The following is a 23,173-nucleotide window of genomic DNA, read 5'->3' as shown; positions in this document are numbered from 1 at the left end:
AAAAAAAAAAAAAAAAAAAAAAAAAAAAAAAAAAAAATTGGTGTTTTAATTTGTCTTTTGGCCATAAAATGTACATTATACGGATGTTGTACACTCGCTTGATTGTGAAACGGTTCACACACGTACCATTTAGTTATTTTAAAGCGATTTAAAGTAACGGTTTGTAATGAATTAAAATTAAGTTGATAAAAGCGGTTTTTGTCACATAATTTTAATCGTTAAAAGGTGGTTTGGATAAATTTAACATAATTACGGAATTATGTCACGAATAAATTTTATTTTAGTTGATGCATTTTTTTATTTATCGTTACTTTTGAATGCCATGAATGTTTTTATTACGTATTTAATTTTACAAACGGTTGTAACTTAGTGTGGCCTTAGTAGAACGTGTTACCGTAATGATGGAACACGGTCTTGGTTGTATTTTGAGATCTCGCATCTCCGTTTTGGATTTTTCTTTGTAATTACAGTTTTAATTTAGAATGTAAATAGGTTTATATTTTGTATATTTTATATTGTAATTTTTGAGAAGACCAAAGATGGAGATCAGATGCTCACTCCCATTGCATGGATCAAGACGGAACATCAAGACAAGCTTCCCGGGTCCAACGGTGGATTCCAAAGTTGTATTATGTTTATCTTGCTAGGATAGGCCACACTAGGACTTTTATTTACGTTTTTTTTTTTGTATTTCATCGTAACGATAGTTTGCATCATATTCCGCCTAAAACCAAACCACCTAATAATTGCATGAAAACTGACTCATATAGAGGTTACGCGTTAGTTTTCTATGATATATAGATATCACACGGTTTTAAATAAGCCATCACCTAAGTTAATTCATTCACGTAATGCTAGATTTTCGTTCACTTAAAATGAATTAAAACTAAGTTGATGGGATCTTCCTCGTATAACCAAAAATTGAGAATAGTCTTTATAGGTCAAACTCCAATGAATCCCTTCTTCGTCGGTAGGCATAATATGACCCCTTCTACGTCGGGTAAGTTGGAACTGATTGACCTATTTTATCTCAACACTATGGTCACTCGTACGATCCTTTGATTATGGTGGACTAAAGATAGGATTTATGGAAATCTATCGACTAAGAGTTCTAACGGTAGAACTAGCTAAACAGTTGGCTTATCAATTTACGGAAATTGAGTCTTGGGATCATTTGTATAATTCTTGAGGTAGATCGATTATACAAGTGCAATGAGTCTACACGTTAAAATGTATATTAAATAGACTTAAATCACCTCGATGAGTTGCTTATTTCGTTTTGTTTTTCTTTCTTTTTCAGTGTAGATCACGACCATTTAAACTGCTAATAACAAAATGGCTGGCCGTTTGAACGACCCAATGCCAAGTGCCACATTGGACCGTGAGTCCTGGCTTCGGATCTTCATGAATCAGATGAATCAGTCTACTCGACTGAAGAATGATGGATCAAACTTCGCGGACTGGGAGGCAGCATTACGGAATGCCGCCATTGCCGACGGAAGCTCAAATATCTGGTAGAGCCCATCCCGCCAAACCCAGGCCCCACGGCTGGAGCTAACGAGATCGCCACGTATAGCGATTTCGTCATGGAAGCGGGTGCGATAAAGAACGTACTCATTTTTGCAATGGAATCCAATTTATAGAAACGCTTCATAGCCCAAGGTGCAAACAAGATTTTCACCACGCTCACTAAGGAATTCTCGAAAGCACCGAGAATCGTGACCTATGAGCATACCTGTCGCTTCTTTGAGGCGAAACTCCAGAAGGGCCAACCAGTTAGCCCACACATTCTCAGCATGATTGAGAATGTCGAGAAACTGGAGGCACTTGATTGTAAGATCAGTGAGAACATCGTGATTGACCACATGCTTCATTCACTCCACGATGGTTTTGCGCTCTTTAGAGCCAATTACTATATGAATGATTTGAAGAAAAGTCCTCATGCACTACACTCCCTTCTCGTACAGACCGAGAAGGACATGAAGTTTGGTGGGAGCATGAAACAGGATGTTCTCGTTGTGTCAAACAAGGGCAAGGGTAAGGGTAAAGCTCAGGTAGACCTAGCAGTAGGTAAGCCGAAGTTTAAGAAGTCGGGATCAGGTAAGAGTGGGCCTGGTGAGTCGAGCACCTCACTAGGCGCGACAAAGAGCAAGACCGGTAACATGGAATGCCATCATTGCCACAAGACTGGGCATTGGAGGCGTACATGTCCTGTATACCATGAAGATATAAAAGCAGGTCGCGTTACTCCTGTTGGTATGTCTTCTTCTTCTTCTTCTTCTTCTTTTATTCATATGATTGAGATTAACCACGCAAGTTACGGAACTTGGGTATTAGATACTGGTTGTGGTTCTCATCTGTGCAATCATGTGCAGGGGCTCCGAAACATCGAACCCCTCGTAAAGGGTGAGGTGGACCTGCATGTCGGGAATGGAGCACGAGTGGCTGCCGTCTCGAGGGGAACATATGTGATCCAGCTTCCTAGCGGATTTGAGTTATTTTTATATAACTGCTATTATGTACCCAGTTTATCTAAAAACATTATTTCAGTTTCTGCACTTGACCATCTTGGTTTTTCATTTGTAATAGAGAATAATAGCTGTGTTTTCTCGTTACACGATATGATTTATGGCAAGGCAGTCTCCATGAATGGAATTTATGTTTTAGATCAGACCACCGAAATATTGCACGTAATGAATAAGAAGTTAAAGGTTGGTGACAAAGATCAAACTTATCTATGGCACTGCCGTATGGGACACATTAATGAGAAACGCGGTAAACAGCTCATACAGAATGGAGCTATCTCGACCTTTGATTTTCAATCATTTGGCACGTGTGAATCATGTCTCATTGGTAAGATGACTCGAATTTCCTTCAAAGGTGTTGGAATGCGCGCTGCTGACCTATTAGGACTCATACATACGGATGTGTGTGGACCTATGTCAATCACCGCACGAGAAGGCTATAGGTATTTTATCACTTTCACGGACGATTTAAGTAGATATGGCTATGTCTACTTAATGAAGCATAAAAGTGAGTCCTTTGAGAAATTCAAAGAATACCAGAATCGGGTACAGAACCAACTGGGTAGAAAGATTAAAACACTACGATCTGACCGTGGTGGCGAGTATCTTTCACATAAGTTTGATCAACACCTTAAGGACTGTGGGATTGTCTTACAGTTAACTTCACTTGGAACACCTCAGTTGAATGGTGTGTCCGAACGGAGAAATTGAACACTACTTGATATGGTTCGATCCATGATGAGTCACACCGTATTGCCTGATTCATTGTGGGGTTATGCTCTTCTGTCAGCTGCTCTAATACTTAACCGAAGTCCGTCTAAAGCTGTGACAAGACTCTATATGAACTATGGAAGGGAACGGTCCCCAACTTGTCCTTTATACGGGTTTGGGGCTGCGAGGCTTATGTCAAGTGGAGACACGAGGATAAGCTCGGCCCGCGATCAGTTAAGACATACTTTATAGGTTATCCTAAAGGAACATTTGGTCATTACTTCTATTCGCCAACCGAACAACGTGTATTTGTTGTGGCTAGTGCGACATTCTTAGAGAAGGAGTTTCTCGAGAACGCGAAGAGTAATAGAACCTTCGAGCTATCGGATATTCTAGAACCAAATGCCGAGCAACCATTGGAGGAACCAGTTCCTTCAATCCCGGTTGCGGTTAATATTCCTGAGGAACCTAGGAGGTCGGGTAGAGTCTCTATCCCTCCGGACAGATACATTGGTATGGTCAAGGAACATGACATAGATGACATTCTACTCTTAACGAGTAGTGAACCCGCAACCTATAAAGGTGCCATGACTAGTTCCGACTCAAAGCTATGGCTTGAGGCCATGCAATCCGAGATGGACTCCATGTATGAGAACAACGTATGGGATCTTGTTGACTTGCCTGCTAAGGTTCGTACCCTTCAATGCAAATGGCTTTACAAGATAAAGCATTTTGTGGAAGGTCAACAAGATATCTATAAAGCACGACTAGTTGCTAAAGGTTTCACCCAAGTGCCAGGTTTGCACTACGATGAAATTTTTGCACCCGTAGTCATGCTGCGTTCCATTCGGATTATCTTAGCGATTGCCGCTTTTCATGACTATGAAATTTGGCAGATGGATGTGAAAACCGCCTTCTTAAACGGTTATTTGGAGGAAGAGTTGTACATGGTACAACCCGAAGGTTTCATCAATCCTGAACATCCTAAGAAAGTGTGCAAGCTTAAGCGTTCCATTTATGGACTTAAGCAAGCTTCTCGGAGTTAGAATCATCGTTTCGACCAAGTGATAAAAGAAAATGGATTTACTCGATCGGTCGAGGAACCATGTCAATATATCAAGTCGAGTGGGAGCAAGATTGTCTTCCTAATATTGTATGTTGATGACATACTCCTGATTGGGAATGACATACCTCTCTTAACTTCGGTAAAAGTATGGTTGAAGAACCATTTCCAGATGAAAGATCTGGGTGAGGCACAAATAATTTTGGGCATCCGTATCTATCGAGATAGATCACGTCGGATATTATCTCTCAGTCAGGAGTCTTATATAGACAAGATTCTAGAGAGATTCAAAGATGACTAACTCCAAAAAGGGGTTTCTTCCTATGGCTCCAGGGGTGCATTTGAGCAAGTCTCAGGCACCAGAGACACCGGAAGAGAAAGAGCGCATGACACGGATTCCTTATGCTTCGGCTATAGGATCAATCATGTATGCCATAATATGCACACGTCCGGACGTGGCATATGCATTGAGTATGACAAGTCGATTCAAACAGCATCCAGGTGAATCACATTGGATGGCTGTCAAGAACATTCTTAAGTATCTACGGAGGACTAAAGATTGGGCATTGACTTATGGAGGCGATCAAAAGCTATGCGCAACCGGTTACGCAGATGCTAGCTTCCAAACGGATCGAGATGACTCGAAATCTCGATCCGGATTCGTTTTTACTCTTAATGGCGCTGATCAATTTGGAAGAGTTCCAAACAAAGTGTTACAGCAGATTCTACGACTGAGTCCGAGTACTATGCCGCGTCTGAAGCTGCAAAGGAAGCGATATGGATGCGTCAATTCTTACAAGGACTATCTGTAGTGCCTAGTTCGAATGACCCGATCACCATCTATTGCGACAATAGAGGTGCCATCTTCCAAGCTAAGGAGCCTAAGTCTAGAAACAAGTCTAGACATGTACAACGGAAAGCTCATCTAATCCGAGATTACGTGTAGCAAAAGGAGGTAGTGATAGAAAAGATTGCTACAGATGATAATATAGCAGATCCTCTCACTAAACCATTACGACAAGATAAGCATGAAGGGCATGTTATTTCCATGGGAATTAAACGTGTTCCTGAGTTGTAGTACTTTTATGGATTAGATTCATTTTCTCGTGTACTCTATACGACATCATCGTTTTTGATATTTATATATATATTTTGTTTTTCATGTGGAATTGTCCGACAATTTTGAACACCACAAAGTGAACTGAACAAACATTATATTTTTGGTCCTTAATTGCCCAAGTGAGCTGATAACTCTGGCAATTATTTTGTGACGTTGGTTGATGGTGGGTTCAACGAGCCATAAGTCAAACGGTTGACTGACCAATCACAGAGGCGAGTTATACGGATATCTCGTAGGACACAATTGTGACAACGACGTGGAGTCCTAAATGTTTTATAACATTCGGTGTCAGGTCGTGGATAGGACCTCCATGGTGATCCTAAGAGTCGATTCTTTTGACTACCGACTGTCTTTTGAGATTAAGGCAGATTTTGGGTGACTTTGGTTTCTTTCTCATGGTTATCCGTAACAGGGGGATAAGCAGATTTTTTCTGGGTCATTTCATGCTGTGCTTAGATCGGCAGGAGTCGAGTTGAAGGATATATTCAGCCTTTATCGGGTACTCGATATTTCTCAGGGCCACTCGAGGAGCTGTAACTGAAATGCATGGCCATGCTCGAATACGGATTCATTTTATCAGTTAAGTTACTCTCTAGTCGGGGAAACCACTCTTGATACAGATCGATTGTAAAATACGACCTTTGCGGATACGGATCTGCAAATTGTCTTACATTGAGTGGGAGAGATTTTAAATGGATATGAGAATCGATTATCGCACGTACACTTGTACGGACAAGTGGGAGCTTGTTGGGGCTGGTGTCCTCTACAGTTAGTGCGATGACATATAAATCTCTAAAAGGATCAAAGGAAATACTTTTGTGTTATTATCAGTTGGTCCATGTTTATCAATAACGGTTGGCTTGCTAGATAAGTTTGACGTTATTGTCATACAGATGGCGGTGATCAACTGGTCCCTAAAAGTCACACCTATAGGATACGTTTGAGAGATGTGACAGTATAAAAATACAGTCATGTTGATGCCTAATATGACTAAGCATTTAGTCGGAGTTATTGACTAATAATTAGTCAAATCGCGATGTTGAGATATTTATTTAATACGGATTAAATAACACTGGCTAAGGTGAATTAAGCGGTTAATTCGTAAATTGAATATAAACGGTTATATTTAATTAATGTATATTGAATTAATTATACAATATTGTTATTATCGGACAAGTATTAATATGTCGACTGATGCTTGTTACTAGTCGATATTTTAATATCCGATAACGGATAATGATTTATAATTAAAACCCGTCATATACATTTAGCAAAACGAGTCGGACCACGAGTTAAACAAAAGGAGAAAGTGGAAAGCCCACTCCCTCCCTTAGCTCACGGCTTGGCCGAGTGAAACAAAAGGAGAGACCTTCTCTCCTTTTGACCTAATCCTTCTCATTTGCAAGAAAATTAGGGTTTTGGAGCATTCTTCTCTGAAATTCTAGATCTCACATCAGAAAACTCACAAAAAGCTCTCTCAATATTGCAAGGCAATTAGAGAGCAATTTCTTGCACAAGGGGCATAGTCTCAGACGATCTTGGGTGCAACAATTAGGAGGAAATCTATATTGATTTCTGTTCTTAGGCCGAAATTCTCAGGACCCGAGGTTGATTCTTTTTCTTTTATCGTTTCTCTTGTTTTTCGTTTATGACAATTAATCACATTATAAAATTGCGTTATAGTCCTTAATTTTAAGGGGTTTTATACGGATATTATCCCACAATGCAAACATGAGTCAAAGTCTTTTCCATAAATGCTAAAATCATCCATAAAAACTTCCATTATGGTCTCTAGGTAATCGGAGAAGACACTTATCATGCATCTTTGAAAAGTGGCGGGGGCATTACACAAGCCAAAAGGCATCCACCTATACGCAAAAGTACCATAAGGGCATGTGAAGGTGGTCTTGTGTTGGTCATCCGGGTGTATAGGGATTTGAAATAATCCCGAATACCCTTCAAGGTAGCAAAAGAACTTGTTGGAGGCTAACCTTTCAAGCATTTGGTCAATAAATGGTAGGTGGAAATGATCCTTTCTTGTTGCGGAATTCAATTTTCGATAGTCAATGCACATACGCCAACCGGTGATATTCCTTGTGGGTATTAGCTCATTCTTTTCATTTGTCACAACCGTGGTACCTCCTTTCTTAGGTACCACTTGAACAGGGCTAACCCACAAAGAGTCCGATATGGGATATATGATTCCCGCATCAAGTAATTTCATAACCTCCCCTTTAACAACTTCTTGCATGGGGGGGGGGGGGTTTAATCTCCTTTGAGTTTGAATGGTAGGTCTATGGTCCTCCTCTAGATGAATCCTATGCATACAAAAGTTGGGACTTATCCCCTTAAGGTCATCTAGACTATAACTTATAGCCGTTTCATGTTGTTTCAACACATCAAGCAATTTTACCAATTGGTTTTCATTAACTTTGTCATTAACAATTATGGGTTTGGTCTTAGATTCATCAAGGTAAGCATATTTCAAATTTGGGGGAAGGGGTTTTAAAGTTGGGATTTGTGCCTCACTTTCCTCCTTTGAAGGTTCATTGAGAACTTGCTCCATTTCCATTAGACACTCCATTCTCATGGCATGTTCAACTTGTTCTTCAGGCTCATCAATCTCGTCATACTCAAATTCCATGACAAATTCTTCTTGCTCTTCGGCTTGTAAGATGTCTTCTATGATTGATTGCTCGTTTTCTATAGGTTAATCCACAAGGATGTTATGTACTAATTCGGATTGCTCATGAGTAAGTTCTTTGTTAGCTAGAGCGGCCTCAAAAAGATCTACCTCTAATTCCCAATGCATATTTTTGGCCTCACTTGCTTCCAAGGCTTCCAATGCTTGCATGGGGTCTTTGAAGAAAGGTATACTCAAGTGGTCCTCAACAAAACAATCTATAATATCCATCTTGCAAAATATCCAACAACTTGAAAACAATTAGAACAAAACTTGAGGAGTTTTACTTCCACAAGGCAAAGAAAGACACAACTAATAACAATCTAAGAAAATCAAATCAAGTTAACACCGTCCCCGGCAACGGCGCCATTTTTGGTCGGACTAACTTGGAACATTATTTTAGGTTACTTGTCGTTAGGAGCACCTAGACCAAAACAATATTTATAACTTCACAAACAACTCTACTATTAGTAAAGAGGCAAGTAAACGTCGAATTCCAAGGGACGGGTATTGATGTAGGATTTTCGATTGCAAATAGCGGTGTCTAGGGGTGTCACGATTTGGGTTGAGATAAGAAGATCACTAAACTAAATAGCAATAAAAATAAACAAGCAAGATGATTAAAATGAGATGTAAAAAATTGATTAAAAAGCACTAGGGTGTCATGGGGTCATAGGGGATTCATGGGAATTGATCATACAAACATATTCTCAAATTATAAGCAAGCAATTATTGTTGTGATGGATCGAGTTGGTTTATATCTTACAATCATAGGATGGTTTAGGTCCCAGAGCCGAATCGATTAGATTGTACAACACCTACAAGTCGACTTAATCCTCCCTACTCAACTATATGCATGGTCTAATGAGACTCGAGTTGGTTTATGTCTTACAAGTCTCATTGAAAAGGTAAGTGATGGGTAAAAAATTCAAGGATTCATAGGCTCGCATTTCATCAAACATAACATGTGCATAAGTTGACATCACAACAAGCAAGCAAATAAATTATGAAAACATATTAATTTAAGCATGAATCATAAGTTGAGATCATAAGTTTCTCCTCTTATATTCACTATTTGTATGGATTACTTGACAAGGCTCATTCTGCCAGATGGCCATTTCACTATCACCCATTATACAAAGGAATAAAGCTTACTCACCTCATGTTTGCTGATGACCTATTGATGTTTTGCAAAGGAGATGCCCCTCCTATCCTCCTCCTTGTGAGAGCTTTCACTTCTTTTTCTAATGCATCAGGCCTACAAATGAATAATACAAAGTCAGAATTTTTTTTTAATGATATGAAAGAGGAATTGCAGGCTGATATTTTCTCAGTCTCAGGATTCCAGGAAGGAAAAATGCCCTTCAGGTATCTAGGAGTTCCAATTCAGCCAGGTAAAGTCTCTAAAAAAGATTGCAGTAGTCTTGTGGAGAAAATGGTGGTAAGAATCAGACGTCTTGGAGCTAAAAAGTTGTCCTATGCTGGCAGGGTTGTCCTTACAAATTCAGTCCTTAATACATTGTATAACTACTGGGCTGCAATGTTTGTCATTCCTAAAGCTGCTATTAAGAGAGTTGAGGCAATTTGCAGGAATTTCTTATGGGATAGTTCCACTGAATACCATAGAGTCCCCTTGGTGGGTTGGGATAGAGTCACTATGCCAAAATCTGCAGGAGGACTTTGGAATAAAAAAGCAAGTATCTGGAACATAGCTTCAGTTGAAAAACTGGTGAACTGGATATATTCGAAGGCTGATAGGCTCTGGATTAAATGGATTGATAATGTTTACCTAAAAGGAGCAAACTGGAATGAATACACACCTGCAAATGATTCTACTTGGACTTGGAAGACTATATGTAAGGTGAAGGAGAAGATTAAGAATGGTTTCATTGACAACTGTTGGGCTCCTCATAAAAAAGGGTATACAATTGGCAATGGATATTGTTGGAATATGTATCCTCCGACAATAATGCGATCACAACTGTTGATCATGATGATCACGTGTTTAAATCTCATTTTAAAGAATACAATTGGGAAGTAATTTTTTACTGTCAACTGGTCCACACATATCGGTAATGATTGGCTGACTAGAGTTTGACATTACTGTCGTGAGACGGTGGTGACCAGTTGATCCCCTTAGGTCATATCGAAAGGGTAACACTCTTAATTGATCATTTAACTGATCGTATGACGATACGGGTCAATTAAATTATTTAAAATTGACAGACGATTTTGGAAGTAATATTTACGTGTCTCATTGTAATTTGATTAAATACGATACGGTCTAAGTAATCAAATTGTTTTATTACTAAGATGAAATTATTGTTTAAGGAAACAATTGCGTTTGAATGAATAAATTATTATAAATACAAGATGTTGTGATTTATAATTGGTAAATTATTTTGGTACAAGTAATTGTGAATTACTAAGTCGATTTTGTGTATGACGTATTTTTATTAATGCGTTGATTTTTAATATGATAAAAATACATAACAATTTCATGTGACATATGACATGTGACAAATTGACAAATTTGACAAAGATAAAATGGAATCCATTTTATCTATTATGACCGAAATATTGGAGAGGATTAGGAAAATATTAGGTTAATTATATTAGTGGTAAACATAATCATGTTTGCCTAATACTAGCCATGCATGCCTACTTGTTCTTGTGAAGGCAACCTTGTGCATGCATTGGCTCCTTCTTTTCCCCTCTTCCACCCGGTTTTTGAGAAGAAAAATACCTTGGTTTTTCTTCTTATTTTACCCAATATACACTATGACATGCACTAGTGATTATTATTATTCATTCATCTAAAATCTTGAGTTTTAGAGAGATAAAAACATCTTCCCTCTTCTCCTTCTCTTAACCAGTTTTAAGAGACCAAAAACAAATATTTTTGGGTCAATTTTTATACTAAATTAATATTGTTCTAGTAATCATAATATTAATTTGATTAAGAGTTTGCCTTGGGTATTATTCCTTGGGAGGGATTCTACACTTGAATCCTAGTTCATCCATTAAGGAGAGCTCAAGAACAAGAGAGTAGGAGAACTCTCTTGTGCCCTTAAGATCCGAAAAAGCATTGTAAGAATGAAGATTTCGTCCTTATTTTTCTTATAGTTTGCATGCATAAGATCGCCTTTTAATTTTATGACTAAATTAAAATTATAACATATATGAATATGTTAGTAAATAGATCTAGTTATCTAACAGATATGACTGGCTAATGGGAACTTATCCTACTCAGAACTGGACAAAAATCGTGTGGAATGAATGGAATGTGCCCAAACATTCTTTCAATTCCTGGCTGATAATGCAGGAAGGACTGAATACTAAAGCTAAGCTCTTTGCTTATGGTATCTGTCAGGATGATATGTGCATCCTATGTGCTGAACAGTCTGAAACCATTGAGCATTTATTCACTGAATGTAAATTCAGTTGCCAAGTTCAGAAATGTGTTGAAGAATGGATTGAACGACCTTTCCCCACTGACACTGAGTTGCTGAATGCTAATGGAAGTAACCTGAAATGGAAAGCTTTAGCTCTTGTGCTGACTACTTACAAATATACTGTCTGGTCCCAACGCAATCATGCGAGAATTCAGCTCAATGTAATGAGGCCTGTAGTAGTAGCACAACGGATGAAGAAGATGATCAAATAGCAAATTCGCAGGTTTACTGATCGTAGAGGTGGACAAACTGATTTGGAGACAAGGACTTGTGTGGGATTCTGTTGATAGGGACGATGTTTATTTGTTTCTATTTTTTGAAAGCTCTTTGGTCCTTATGTAATTGGATAAAGTTTTGGAATATATATATATATATATATATATATATATACTCATATTTCACCAAAAAAAAACATGAATCATCCCCCATGTTGGTTTCCCCTAATTACCCGGGTATTAACCCTAGTTAAGAAAACTACTCACTCATTATCAAGTTTAACATGTTAACAAGGTTGTCAATCCCATTAACAAAGCAAAACATGATGAACAAGTAAGAAAGATTAACAATAATTAAAAAGGAATTAAGAGAATTATACCTACTAATGATTCCAAAATAAAGATAAGAATAATAGAAGTACTTGATGAATGATTGGAAGGTTGTCAATCTCCTAACAATAACCCAAATAATCTTCAATTACCCAAAATAAAAGATGAACAAAAGAGAAATTAAGGAAATGAGATTTGTATTAATATTTGATTAGAAGTTGATTACAAGATTAAGAAGAGATTAGAATAATATAAACTACACTAAGAATTGATAAGATGAACATGATTGATCTAATTAGACTAATGGGGTATTTATAGTGGTGATTAGGTACACAAATTAGGGTTTACTAAGGGCTTAAATGACGATTAAGTCCTTGAGGAATCGCTCCTCAGAAAAGATGCGAGTCTCCTTTTTGTCGGTCTTTCATAAATATGCGCATCTTTCTTGGAGGGAAGAAGAGGACGTATGGGACTGTAAGAGAATCCGAGCGTCCAAGGGGTAGGGACGAGAAGATTTCGTGGTGACTGGACGGGCGTCTTGATGGCTGGACCGGCGGATTGGGGTGTGGTTGGACGGGCGTCCCTTTGGCAAAGACGCTGGGATTCCTGAAGTGTTGGACGGGCGTCTTTCCTGGTTGGACGGGCGGATTGGGTTCCGACCTTCTTTTCTTCTTTTCTTCTTCCAATAATCCTCCGGGATTTAGTCGGGCATGCAAGGATTTCTTCATCATTGCCCATATACTATAATATGTACAAAGGCCTTCTAGTCTTGTCTTCTCTTTGATGCTTGGTCATTTGATTCGATCAATTTAGCTCTATTTTGCCATGAAAATGCAAGGTTTGCACTCCTCTCCTACCAAGGAAACAAAACCTCAAAGAATATGCAAAACAAAGGACTAAAGATAGTAAATGACCCAAATATGCATTAAAAAGCATAGGAACGAGGCTAATTCGGGGGACTAAATATTCTCAAATAATGGTCACATCACCACTCCGGCAAGTGACTCCACCACAACAACCATCACCACGACCACACCAACACCACCGCTCCAACAATGATCAGCAGACAATCAATCGTACACGATACCATACAATCTCAAATCAATTAAACAGGAACTAAGTAGGGAAACCCTACCTTAGCACAACTGCAAAGAGACACAAGCAAGGCAATCTAGAAAGGCTCCTCTACGAATTCTTCACCTATCAACAATCACATAAATTCCAATTACCACATGCATCACCCTTTTCCTCCAATTCATAAATCGAAGTAAACCCTAAAATATAATCAAAGAACTAATGAAATAAAGGACTTACCGACACCGGCGATAGAACGAAAGATAAAGAACTTGCTAACAATCACACATGCAGGGAGAGATTTGGAGAGGATTAGAGCGTCGTTGAAATGTTTAGGTTTTGTAAAAAGTTATTAGAAACTGGTTAACGCGTTTTATATAACTCTAATTATCTTTAAATCAAACCGCGGAAATAACGGGTGTCAGACCGGATACTCGGTCGAGTATAGAGTATAATCGGCCGAGTACCCTCTACTCGGCCGAGTATTCCTGGGCAGTAAGCTGTCCAGGATACACGACACCCTTTACTCGGCCGAGTAGGCCATACTCGGCCGAGTTAAAGCTTAGGAAATCCGTAGTATTACAGTCTTCCCTCATTAAAAAGAACTTCGTCCCCGAAGTACACACTATACACACAAAGTAAGACCAACAACCTCCCAATACAACCAACCAAATGACCCAACCATAGCTAAACTAACACAAAACATCATAAAACATCACTAAACCGACTCAGACTAACTCAAAAACAAACGACCATCTCCTACCCCCCTAAAAAGACAACGGTTACGTCCCAATAACCAAACATACCTGATCAAAAAGGGTGGGGAAACGCTCTCTCATAGCCTCCTCGGTTCCCATGTGGCCTCTTCTACATTATGATTAGACCAAAGCACCTTGAGTAAGACGGTCTCACCATTCCTTGTTTTGCGTACTTTGTGGTTTAAGATCTTTTTATGAACCTCGGCATAAGATAAGGACTCATCAAGTTCGATGTTCTCAACCTTAAGCACATGTGATGGGTCACTCACATACTTCCGGAGCTGTGAAACATGAAACACATTGTGAACTCGATCCAAAGCTGGTGGTAAAGCTAGCCTGTAAGCCATCTCACCTATACGATCCAAAATCTCATCTGGACCGATAAACTTCTGGCTTAAATTACCCTTCTTTCCAAACCTCATCACTCCTCGCATTGGTGACACTTTCAAAAGGACTTTGTCACCCACTGCGAACTCAATATCCCAACTGTGCAAATCGGCATAACTCTTCTGACGATCCTGGGCTGCTTTCATCTTTTGGCGAATTAGCCAAACTTGTTCCACCATATCATGCACCATCTGTGGTTCTAAAACCACTGCCTCTACACTGTCATCCCAACAAACTGGACTTTGGCACTTCCTACCATATAAAGCCTCGAAAGGTGTCATCCAGATACTAGTATGGTAGCTGATGTTATATGAGAACTCGATCAAATCCAGCCTATCCTACCAACATCCACCGAACTCCATGGCAAAAGCTTTCAACATGTCTTCCAAGGTCTTGATAGTCCTCTCAGTCTGACCATCTGTTGCAGGATGAAAAGTTGTACTCATCTTTAAGGTCGTACCCATCAATTTCTGCAACTCTTGCCAAAATCGTGATATAAATCTCGCATCTCGATCCGACATTATATCCTTAGGCACACCATGTAACCGAACCACATGTTTCCTGTAACCCAAAGCTAGCTGCATCTTAGACCAAGTACCCTTCATCGGAAGGAAGTGAGCTGACTTTGTTAACCGATCGACGATCACCCAAATCATATTGTTACCTTGCTGTGTCCTTGGTAACCCCAAGATAAAGTCCATAGAGATCGACTCCCACTTCCACTCAGGTACCTCAAGAGACTGAATCTTACCTTTGTGGTCTCCGCTGCTTACCCTTGACCCTCTGGCATGTCAAACATCTTGCCACGAACTCAGCCACATCCCTCTTCATATTCGGCCACCACAAGGTTTTCTTGAGATCCTTATAAAGCTTGTCACTCCTGGGTGAACCAAATAAGGAGTGCAATGAGCCTATGTCATGATTACTCTCCTTAAGTCTGCATCATCAGGAACGCACCATCTCCCATCAAAACAAACACTCCCATCTGTGTAGATAGAAAACCTGGAAACGGTGCCACTCTCTACTTTCGACTTCCACTCTTGGATCTTAGGATCAAGCTTTTGTTTTCTCTTGATATCCTCATACAAATCTGGCTCAATCGTCAAATCCCCGATGGTATCCCCATTCCGAATCATATAAATCCCCATCTTGGACATCTCATCCCTCAGCTTCAGCAAAGACATAGTTGTACACGGCGAATGAACACTCTTACTACTCAAAGCATATGTAATAACGTTAGCCTTACCCTCGTGATAGATGATCTCCATGTCATAGTCCCCGATTAGCTTCATCCATCGTCTCTGTTGCATGTTAAGCTCTCTCTGAATATAGATATATTTTAGACTCTTATAATCTGAAAACACCTTAAAGGTTGCCCCGTAGAGATAGTGCCTCCAAATCTTAAGAGCAAAGAGAACTGCACCCATTTCCAAATCATGAGTGGGATAGTTCTCCTCATATGGCTTCAGCTACCTTGACGCATAAGCTATAACATTCCCATTGTGCATCAGAACACATCCCAACCCATTTTTTGAAGCATCAGTACATACTTCAAAGTTCTCACAACCCTCTGGTAAAGCTAGGATAGGAGCTATGATCAAACGCTCCTTTAAGGTCTGAAACGTCGTCTCACAACTCTCATCCCATCGAAAACTGGTCTCTTTCCTCATCAAAGCGGTCATAGGCCATGCTATCATAGAAAAGTCCTTCACGAACCTCCTGTAATAACCAGCTAGACCCAAGAAACTCCGAATCTCAGCAACATTCTTTGGTGATTCCCACTTGGTCACTGCCTCAATCTTGCTAGGATCCACGGACACACCCTTTTTGGATATCACATGACCTATAAAAGCCACTTCCTCTAACCAGAAATCACACTTGGATAGCTTAGCATAAATTTGATTGTCTCGCAAGGTCTGCAAAACTAACCTCAAGTGCTCCTCATGCTCTTCCTTAGTCTTAGAGTAGACTATGATGTCATTAATGAAGACAACCATAAACTTGTCCAAGAACAGACTAAAGACCCGGTTCATCAGAACCATAAAAGTTGCTGGTGCATTCGTCAAACTAAAAGGCATCATTACGTACTCATAGTGACCATAACGAGACCGGAAAGCTGTCTTGGGGATATCCTCATCTGCTATCCTCAACTGGTAATAACCTGACCTCAAATCGATCTTAGAGAACACCCCAGCGCCACTCAGCTGGTCAAACAGATCATCAATCCTAGAAAAAGGATACTTGTTCTTCACCGTGATATGATTCAACTCCCTATAGTCGATGCATAGCCTCATGCTCCCATCTTTCTTCTTCACAAACAACACTGGTGCTCCCCATGGTGATACACTATGCCAGATATACCCCTTGTCTAACCGATCATGTAACTGTTTCTTCAACTCTTCCAGTTCTTTAGGTGCCATACGGTATGGTGCTTTAGATATAGGACCTGTTTCTGGTTTAAGCTCCACATTGAAGTCGATATCCCTTTTTGGTGGTAACCCCGGTACCTTATCTGGAAAGACATCTCTAAACTCTCCCACCACATATATATCAGAAGCGGTCAGCTGTTCCACGCGTCGATCTCATACTTGACAAAGAATCAAAGGACCCTTTTTCCTCAAACATGACTTTAAGGTTATTACCGCGATAAACTTACACTTGGCCTTACAACAAACCCCTTATAAGACACTCTTATACCCTTAGGACACTTTAAAGACACTTTCTTTTGTCGGCAATCTATCTTAGTAAATCTACCCCTCCAACCAACATGGAGACATCCGACACAAGACACCGACTCCCCGGAAGGTATTAACACATCATCTTTTACAAGTTGAAACTCCCCCAAACCCATAGACAAAGCATGGCCTCTAGACACAAAAGAGTGTGTTGCCCCAGAGTCAAACAAAACAAAAGACAGTGTATTATGAATAAGAAAGGTACCGATAACTACATGATCACCATTCTCGGCTTCCTGCTTGCTCATCATGAAGAGCTTCCTGCTGCTTTTCTGACCTCCACCCTGGACCGAGGTGTCAGAAGTACACGGCTTAGCTGCCGAGTTCTGAGTCACACTGTTATTCGGGCGCTAATAAGATCCTCCACTGTTGCGGTTGAAGCCGCCATTTTTGTTCTGGCCTCTACGGTTACCCCACGACCCAGATGGCCTGTTGCTGGCAAAACTCTGACTCGGACCCTGTGAGAAACTTCCCTGGTAAGCCTCCGACGTTCCTCCAGCTCTGGCCTAGTATAGTCATACCTCTTGTGGCCTATTCCCCTACAGTTGAAGCAAGTAAGATTGAAGTTATCACTAACACTCCGTCCTCTACCCCTCGCCATGCTCGCGATCATTAAAGAACCCAGCTCCTCTAAAAAAGCCCTTGATTGGCCAAAGTTGCCCTTCTTGTGGCCCGACTGGTTGCTACCCCCACTCTCTGCTTTCCTCTTCTCAGTGGCGGTCCTTTACGTAGCTTCCTTGGATAGGTCCACTAACCTCTCCGCTTGCCCAGCCTTTAAGTACACATCCTTCAGATTGGTGATAACCCCAGCTGGTAACCGGTTCATGATCTTGGGTGACAACCCCCCCTCAAAACGAAGAGCCAAACCCCTTTTGCCCTAACTGCATATCTTCCGCATAGCGAGATAACTCAATGAACCGGTGATAGTACTCTGTGACCGTCATGTCGTCATTCATGGTAAAGGAATCGAACTCGGATCTCATCTTGTGACGGATGTGTTCCGGCACAAACTGTTCCCTCATACCGCTCTTCAAGCCCGACCACGGTATAGCACCGAGCCTCTCATCCATGTAGTAAGCTCTGGCATCTTCCTTTACATTCTGCCACCACACTGCAGCCTCACCCATCAGGTAGTACACTACCTGCTCAACAGCTAACTCAGGCGGACACTTCACCATTTAAAGGAGACTCTCCATCTCACGGTGCCAGTTATCGAGCAGCTTAGGTTCCCCGGTGCCCTCATAAGTTTATGGTTTGAAGCGGGCGATGATAATGCTTAGGTGGTTAGCATCCACCAGATTCTCAGCCCCCTTACCCACATTCTTAAGAGCTTCAACGAGTGCATCCTGCTGCTCGATCATACGAGCTACTGTGGGTTAATATCCGTATACTACCCTTTAATTTTAGGACTATAACGTAAATTTAAACATGTGATTATTGTCATAAAACATAAATACAAGTGAAACGATAAGGAACAAGAAATAACCTCGGGTCCTTTAAATTGCGGCGTAAAGAACAGAAATCAAAGCAGATTTCCTCCTAATCGTTGCACCCAAGACTTGTCCGAGATATGCCTTTGTGCTAGAACAGTGTTCTCCGATTGCCTTGCAATATTGGGAGAACTGATGTGAGTTTTTCTCGAGATGTGAGATCTCAGTTTCAGAGAGAAAGTGTCTCCAAAACCCTAATTTGTTTTGGCAAATGACGATTAGGTTACAAAGAGGAGAGACTCCCTCTTTGTATGGTTCGGCCGTGAGTTTCTCATGGGGAGAGTGGGCTTTCCACTTTCTCTTATTTTTAACTCATGGTACGATCCGAAATCCTAAATGTATATGACACGGTCGATTATAAATGTTATCGGTTATCGGAAATTAAGGCATCGCTAATAATACGGGTTAGTTGAATTATTAATACGTGTCCGACAAAAAAAAGTATTGTATAATTATATTCAATATACATTTAAATATAAATCGCTTATATTTAATTTTACGAATTAACTGGTTAATTCGCCTTAGCCCATGATATTTAATCCGTATTAAATATAATATCTCAACATCACATATTTGACTAATTACTAGTCAAATAACTCGGACTAACTGGTTAGTCAATTTTGGCATCTACATGACAGTATTTTCATACCGTCACATCTCTCGAACGTATCCTATAGGTGTGACTTTTAGGGACCAGTTGATCACCGCCATCTGTATGACAATAACGTCAAACTTATCTAGCAAGCCAACCGTTATTGATAAACGTGGATCAACTGATAATAATACCAAAGTATGCCCTTTGATCCTTTTAGAGGTTTATAAGTCCTTGCACTAACTGTTAAGGACACCAACCCCAACAAGCTCCCACTTGTCCGTACAAGTGTATGTGCAATGACGTTATCCGCACTAACTGGAGGACACAAGCTCCAACAAACTCCCACTTGTCCGAACAAGTGTATGTGCAATAACCGATTCTCATATTCATTTAAAATTTCTCCCACTCAATGTAAAACAATTTGCAGATCCGGATCCGCAAAAGTCGTATTTTACAATCGATCTGTATCATGAGTGGTTTCCCCGACTAGAGAGTAACTTAACTGATAAAACGAATCCGTATCCGAGCATGGCCATGCATTTCGATTCTGACTCCTCGAGTGGCCCCGAGAAATATCGAGTACGATAAAGGCTGAATATTTCCTTCAACTCGACTCCTTCCGATCTAAGCACAACATGAAATGACCAAGAAAAAATCTACTTGGCCCCCTGTTACGGATGACCGTGAGAAAGAAACCAAAGTCACCCAAAATCTGCCGTAGTCTCAAGAGACAATCGATAGTCAAAAGAATCGACTCTTAGGATCACCATGGAAGTCCTATCCACGACCGGGCACGAATGTTATAAAACATTTAGGACTCCACGTCGATGTCACAATTGTGTCCTACGAAATATCCGTATAAATCGCCTCGTGATTGGTGGTCAACCGGTTGACTTATGGCTCGTTGAACCCACCATCAACCAACATCACAGAATAATTGCCAGAGTTATCAGCTCATGTGGGCAATTAAGGACTAACAAGATATGATGTTTGTTCAGTTCACTTTGTGGTGTTCAAAATCGTCGTACAATTCCACATGAAAAACAAAATATATATATAAAATATCAAAACGATGATGTCGTATAGAGTACAAAAGAGAATGAATCTAATCCATAAAAGAGTACTACAACTCGGGAACACGTTTAATTCCCATGGAATTAACATGCCCTTCATGCTTATCTTGTCGTAATGCTTTAGTGAGAGGATCTCCTATGTTATCATCTGTAGCAATCTTTTCTATCACTACTTCCTTTTGCTCCACGTAATCTCGGATTAGATGAGCTTTCCGTTGTACATGTCTAGACTTGTTACTAGACTTTGGCTCCTTAGCTTGGAAGATGGCACCACTATTGTCGCAATAGATGGTGATCGGGTCATTCGAACTAGGCACTACAGAGAGCCCATGTAAGAATTGACGCATCCATATCGCTTCCTTTGTTGCTTCAGACGCGGCATAGTACTCGGACTCAGTCGTAGAATCTGCTGTAACAGTTTGTTTCGAACTCTTCCGGTGATCAGCGCCATTAAGAGTAAAAACGAATCCGCATCGAGATTTCGAGTCATCTCGATCCGTTTGGAAGCTAGCATCACAGAATCGGTTGCGCATAGCTTTTGAGAGCCTCCATAAGTCAATGCCCAATCTTTAGTCCTCCGGAGGTACTTAAGAATGTTCTTGACCGCCAACCAATGTGGTTCACCTGGTTCTTTGTTGGAATCGACTTGTCATACTCAATGCATATGCCACGTCCGGACGTGTGCATATCATGGCATACATGATTGATCCTATTGCCGAAGCATAAGGAATCCGTGTCATGCGCTCTTTCTCTTCCGGTGTCTCTGGTGCCCGAGACTTGCTCAAATGCACCCCTGGAGCCATAGGAAGGAACCCCTTCTTGGAGTTAGTCATCTTTGAATCTCTCTAGGACTTTGTCTATGTAAGACTCGATCGAGAGATAACATCCGCCGTGATCTATCTCGATAGATACGGATGCCTAGAATTCTTTGTGCCTCTCCCGGATCTTTCATCTGGAAATGGTTTTTCAACCATACTTTCACCGAAGTTAAGAGAGGTATGTCATTCCCAATCGGGAGTATGTCGTCAACATACAATATTAGGAAGACAATCTTGCTCCCACTCGACTTGATATATAGACATGGTTCCTCGACCGATCGAGTAAATCCATTTTCTTTTATCACTTGGTCGAAGCGATGATTCCAACTCCTTGATGCTTGCTTAAGTCCATAAATGGAACGCTTAAGCTTGCACACTTTCTTAGGATGTACTGGATCGATGAAACCTTCGGGTTGTACCATGTACAACTCTTCCTCCAAAAAGCCGTTTAAGAAGGCGGTTTTCACGTCCATTTGCCAAATTTCATAGTCATGAAAAGCGGCAATCGCTAAGATAATCCGAATGGAACGCAGCATGACTACGGGTGCAAAAATCTCATCGTAGTGCAAACCTGGCACTTGGGTGAAACCTTTAGCAACTAGTCGTGCTTTGTAGATATCTTGTTGACCTTCCACAGAATGCTTTATCTTGTAAAGCCATTTGCATTGAAGGGGACGAACCTTAGCAGGTAAGTCAACAAGATCCCACACGTTGTTCTCATACATGGAGTCCATCTCGGATTGCATGGCCTCAAGCCATAGCTTTGAGTCAGAACTGGTCATGGCACCTTTATAGGTTGCGGGTTCACTACTCGTTAAGAGTAGAATGTCATCTGTGTCATGTTCCTCGACCATACCAATGTATCTGTCCGGAGGAATAGAGACTCTTCCCGACCTCCTAGGTTCCTCAGGAATGTTAACCGCAGCCGGGATTGAAGGAATAGGTTCCTCCAATGGTTGCTCGGTGTTTGGTTATGGAATCTCCGACAGGTCGAAGGTTCTATCACTCTTTGCATTCTCGAGAAATTCCTTCTCTAAGAATGTCGCACTAGCCTCAACAAAAACGCGTTGTTCGGTTGGCGAATAGAAGTAATGACCAAGTGTTCCTTTAGGATAACCTATAAAGTATGTCTTGACCGATCGCGGGCCGAGCTTATCCTCGTGTCTCCACTTGACATAAGCCTCGCAGCCCCAAACCCGTATAAAGGACAAGTTAGGGACCGTTCCCTTCCATAGTTCATATGGAGTCTTGTCAACAGCTTTAGACGGACTTCGGTTAAGTATTAGAGCGGCTGACATAAGAGCATAACCCCATAATGAATCAGGTAATATCGTGTGACTCATCATGGATCGAACCATATCAAGTAGCGTTCGATTTCTCCGTTCGGACACACCATTCAACTGAGGTGTTCCAGGTGGAGTTAACTGTAGGGCAATCCCACAGTCCTTTAGGTGTTGATCAAACTCGTGAGAAAGATACTCGCCACCACGATCTGAACGTAGTGTTTTAATCTTTCTACCCAATAGGTTCTGCACCCTATTCTGGTATTCTTTGAATTTCTCAAAGGATTCACTTTTGTGCTTCATTAAGTAGACATAGCCATATCTACTTAAATCGTCCGTGAAAGTGATGAAATACCTATAGCCTTCTCGTGCGGTGATTGACATAGGACCACATACATCCGTGTGTATGAGCCCTAATAGGTCAGCAGCGCGCATTCCAACACCTTTGAAGGAAATCCGAGTCATCTTACCGATGAGACATGATTCACACGTGCCAAATGATTGAAAATCAAAGGCCGAGATAGCTCCATGTTTGATGAGTGTTTTACGCGTTTCTCATTAATGTGTCCCATACGGCAGTGCCATAGATACGTTTGATCTTTGTCACCAACCTTTAACTTTTTATTCATTACGTGTAATATTTCCGTGTTCTGATCTAAAACATATATTCCGTTCATGGAGACTCGCCTTGTCAGTAAATCATATCGTGTAATGAGAAAATGCAAGCATTGTTTTCTATTACAAATGAAAAACCAAGTTTATCAAGCGCAGAAACCGAAATAATGTTTTTGGAAAGACTAGGTACATAATATCAGTCATATAATGACAACTCAAATCCGCTTGGAAGTCGGATCACAT

At 40.6% G+C, this 23,173-nt stretch overlaps 1 protein-coding gene across 1 annotated transcript; it reads left to right on the top strand.

Moving 5' to 3' along the window:
* The first annotated feature begins 9,402 nt into the window (after nt 1–9,402).
* LOC141641031 (uncharacterized) lies at nt 9,403–11,769 on the top strand. The gene is made up of 2 exons (XM_074449708.1): nt 9,403–10,022; nt 11,322–11,769. The coding sequence occupies exons 1-2, from the start codon at nt 9,403–9,405 to the stop codon at nt 11,767–11,769; spliced, it is 1,068 nt and encodes a 355-aa protein (XP_074305809.1).
* Nucleotides 11,770–23,173: the final 11,404 nt, after the last annotated feature.

This window comes from Silene latifolia, chromosome 2, assembly GCF_048544455.1.
Source record: "Silene latifolia isolate original U9 population chromosome 2, ASM4854445v1, whole genome shotgun sequence".
NCBI lineage: Eukaryota > Viridiplantae > Streptophyta > Magnoliopsida > Caryophyllales > Caryophyllaceae > Silene > Silene latifolia.
This window is presented reverse-complemented; position numbering and strand designations above follow the sequence as displayed.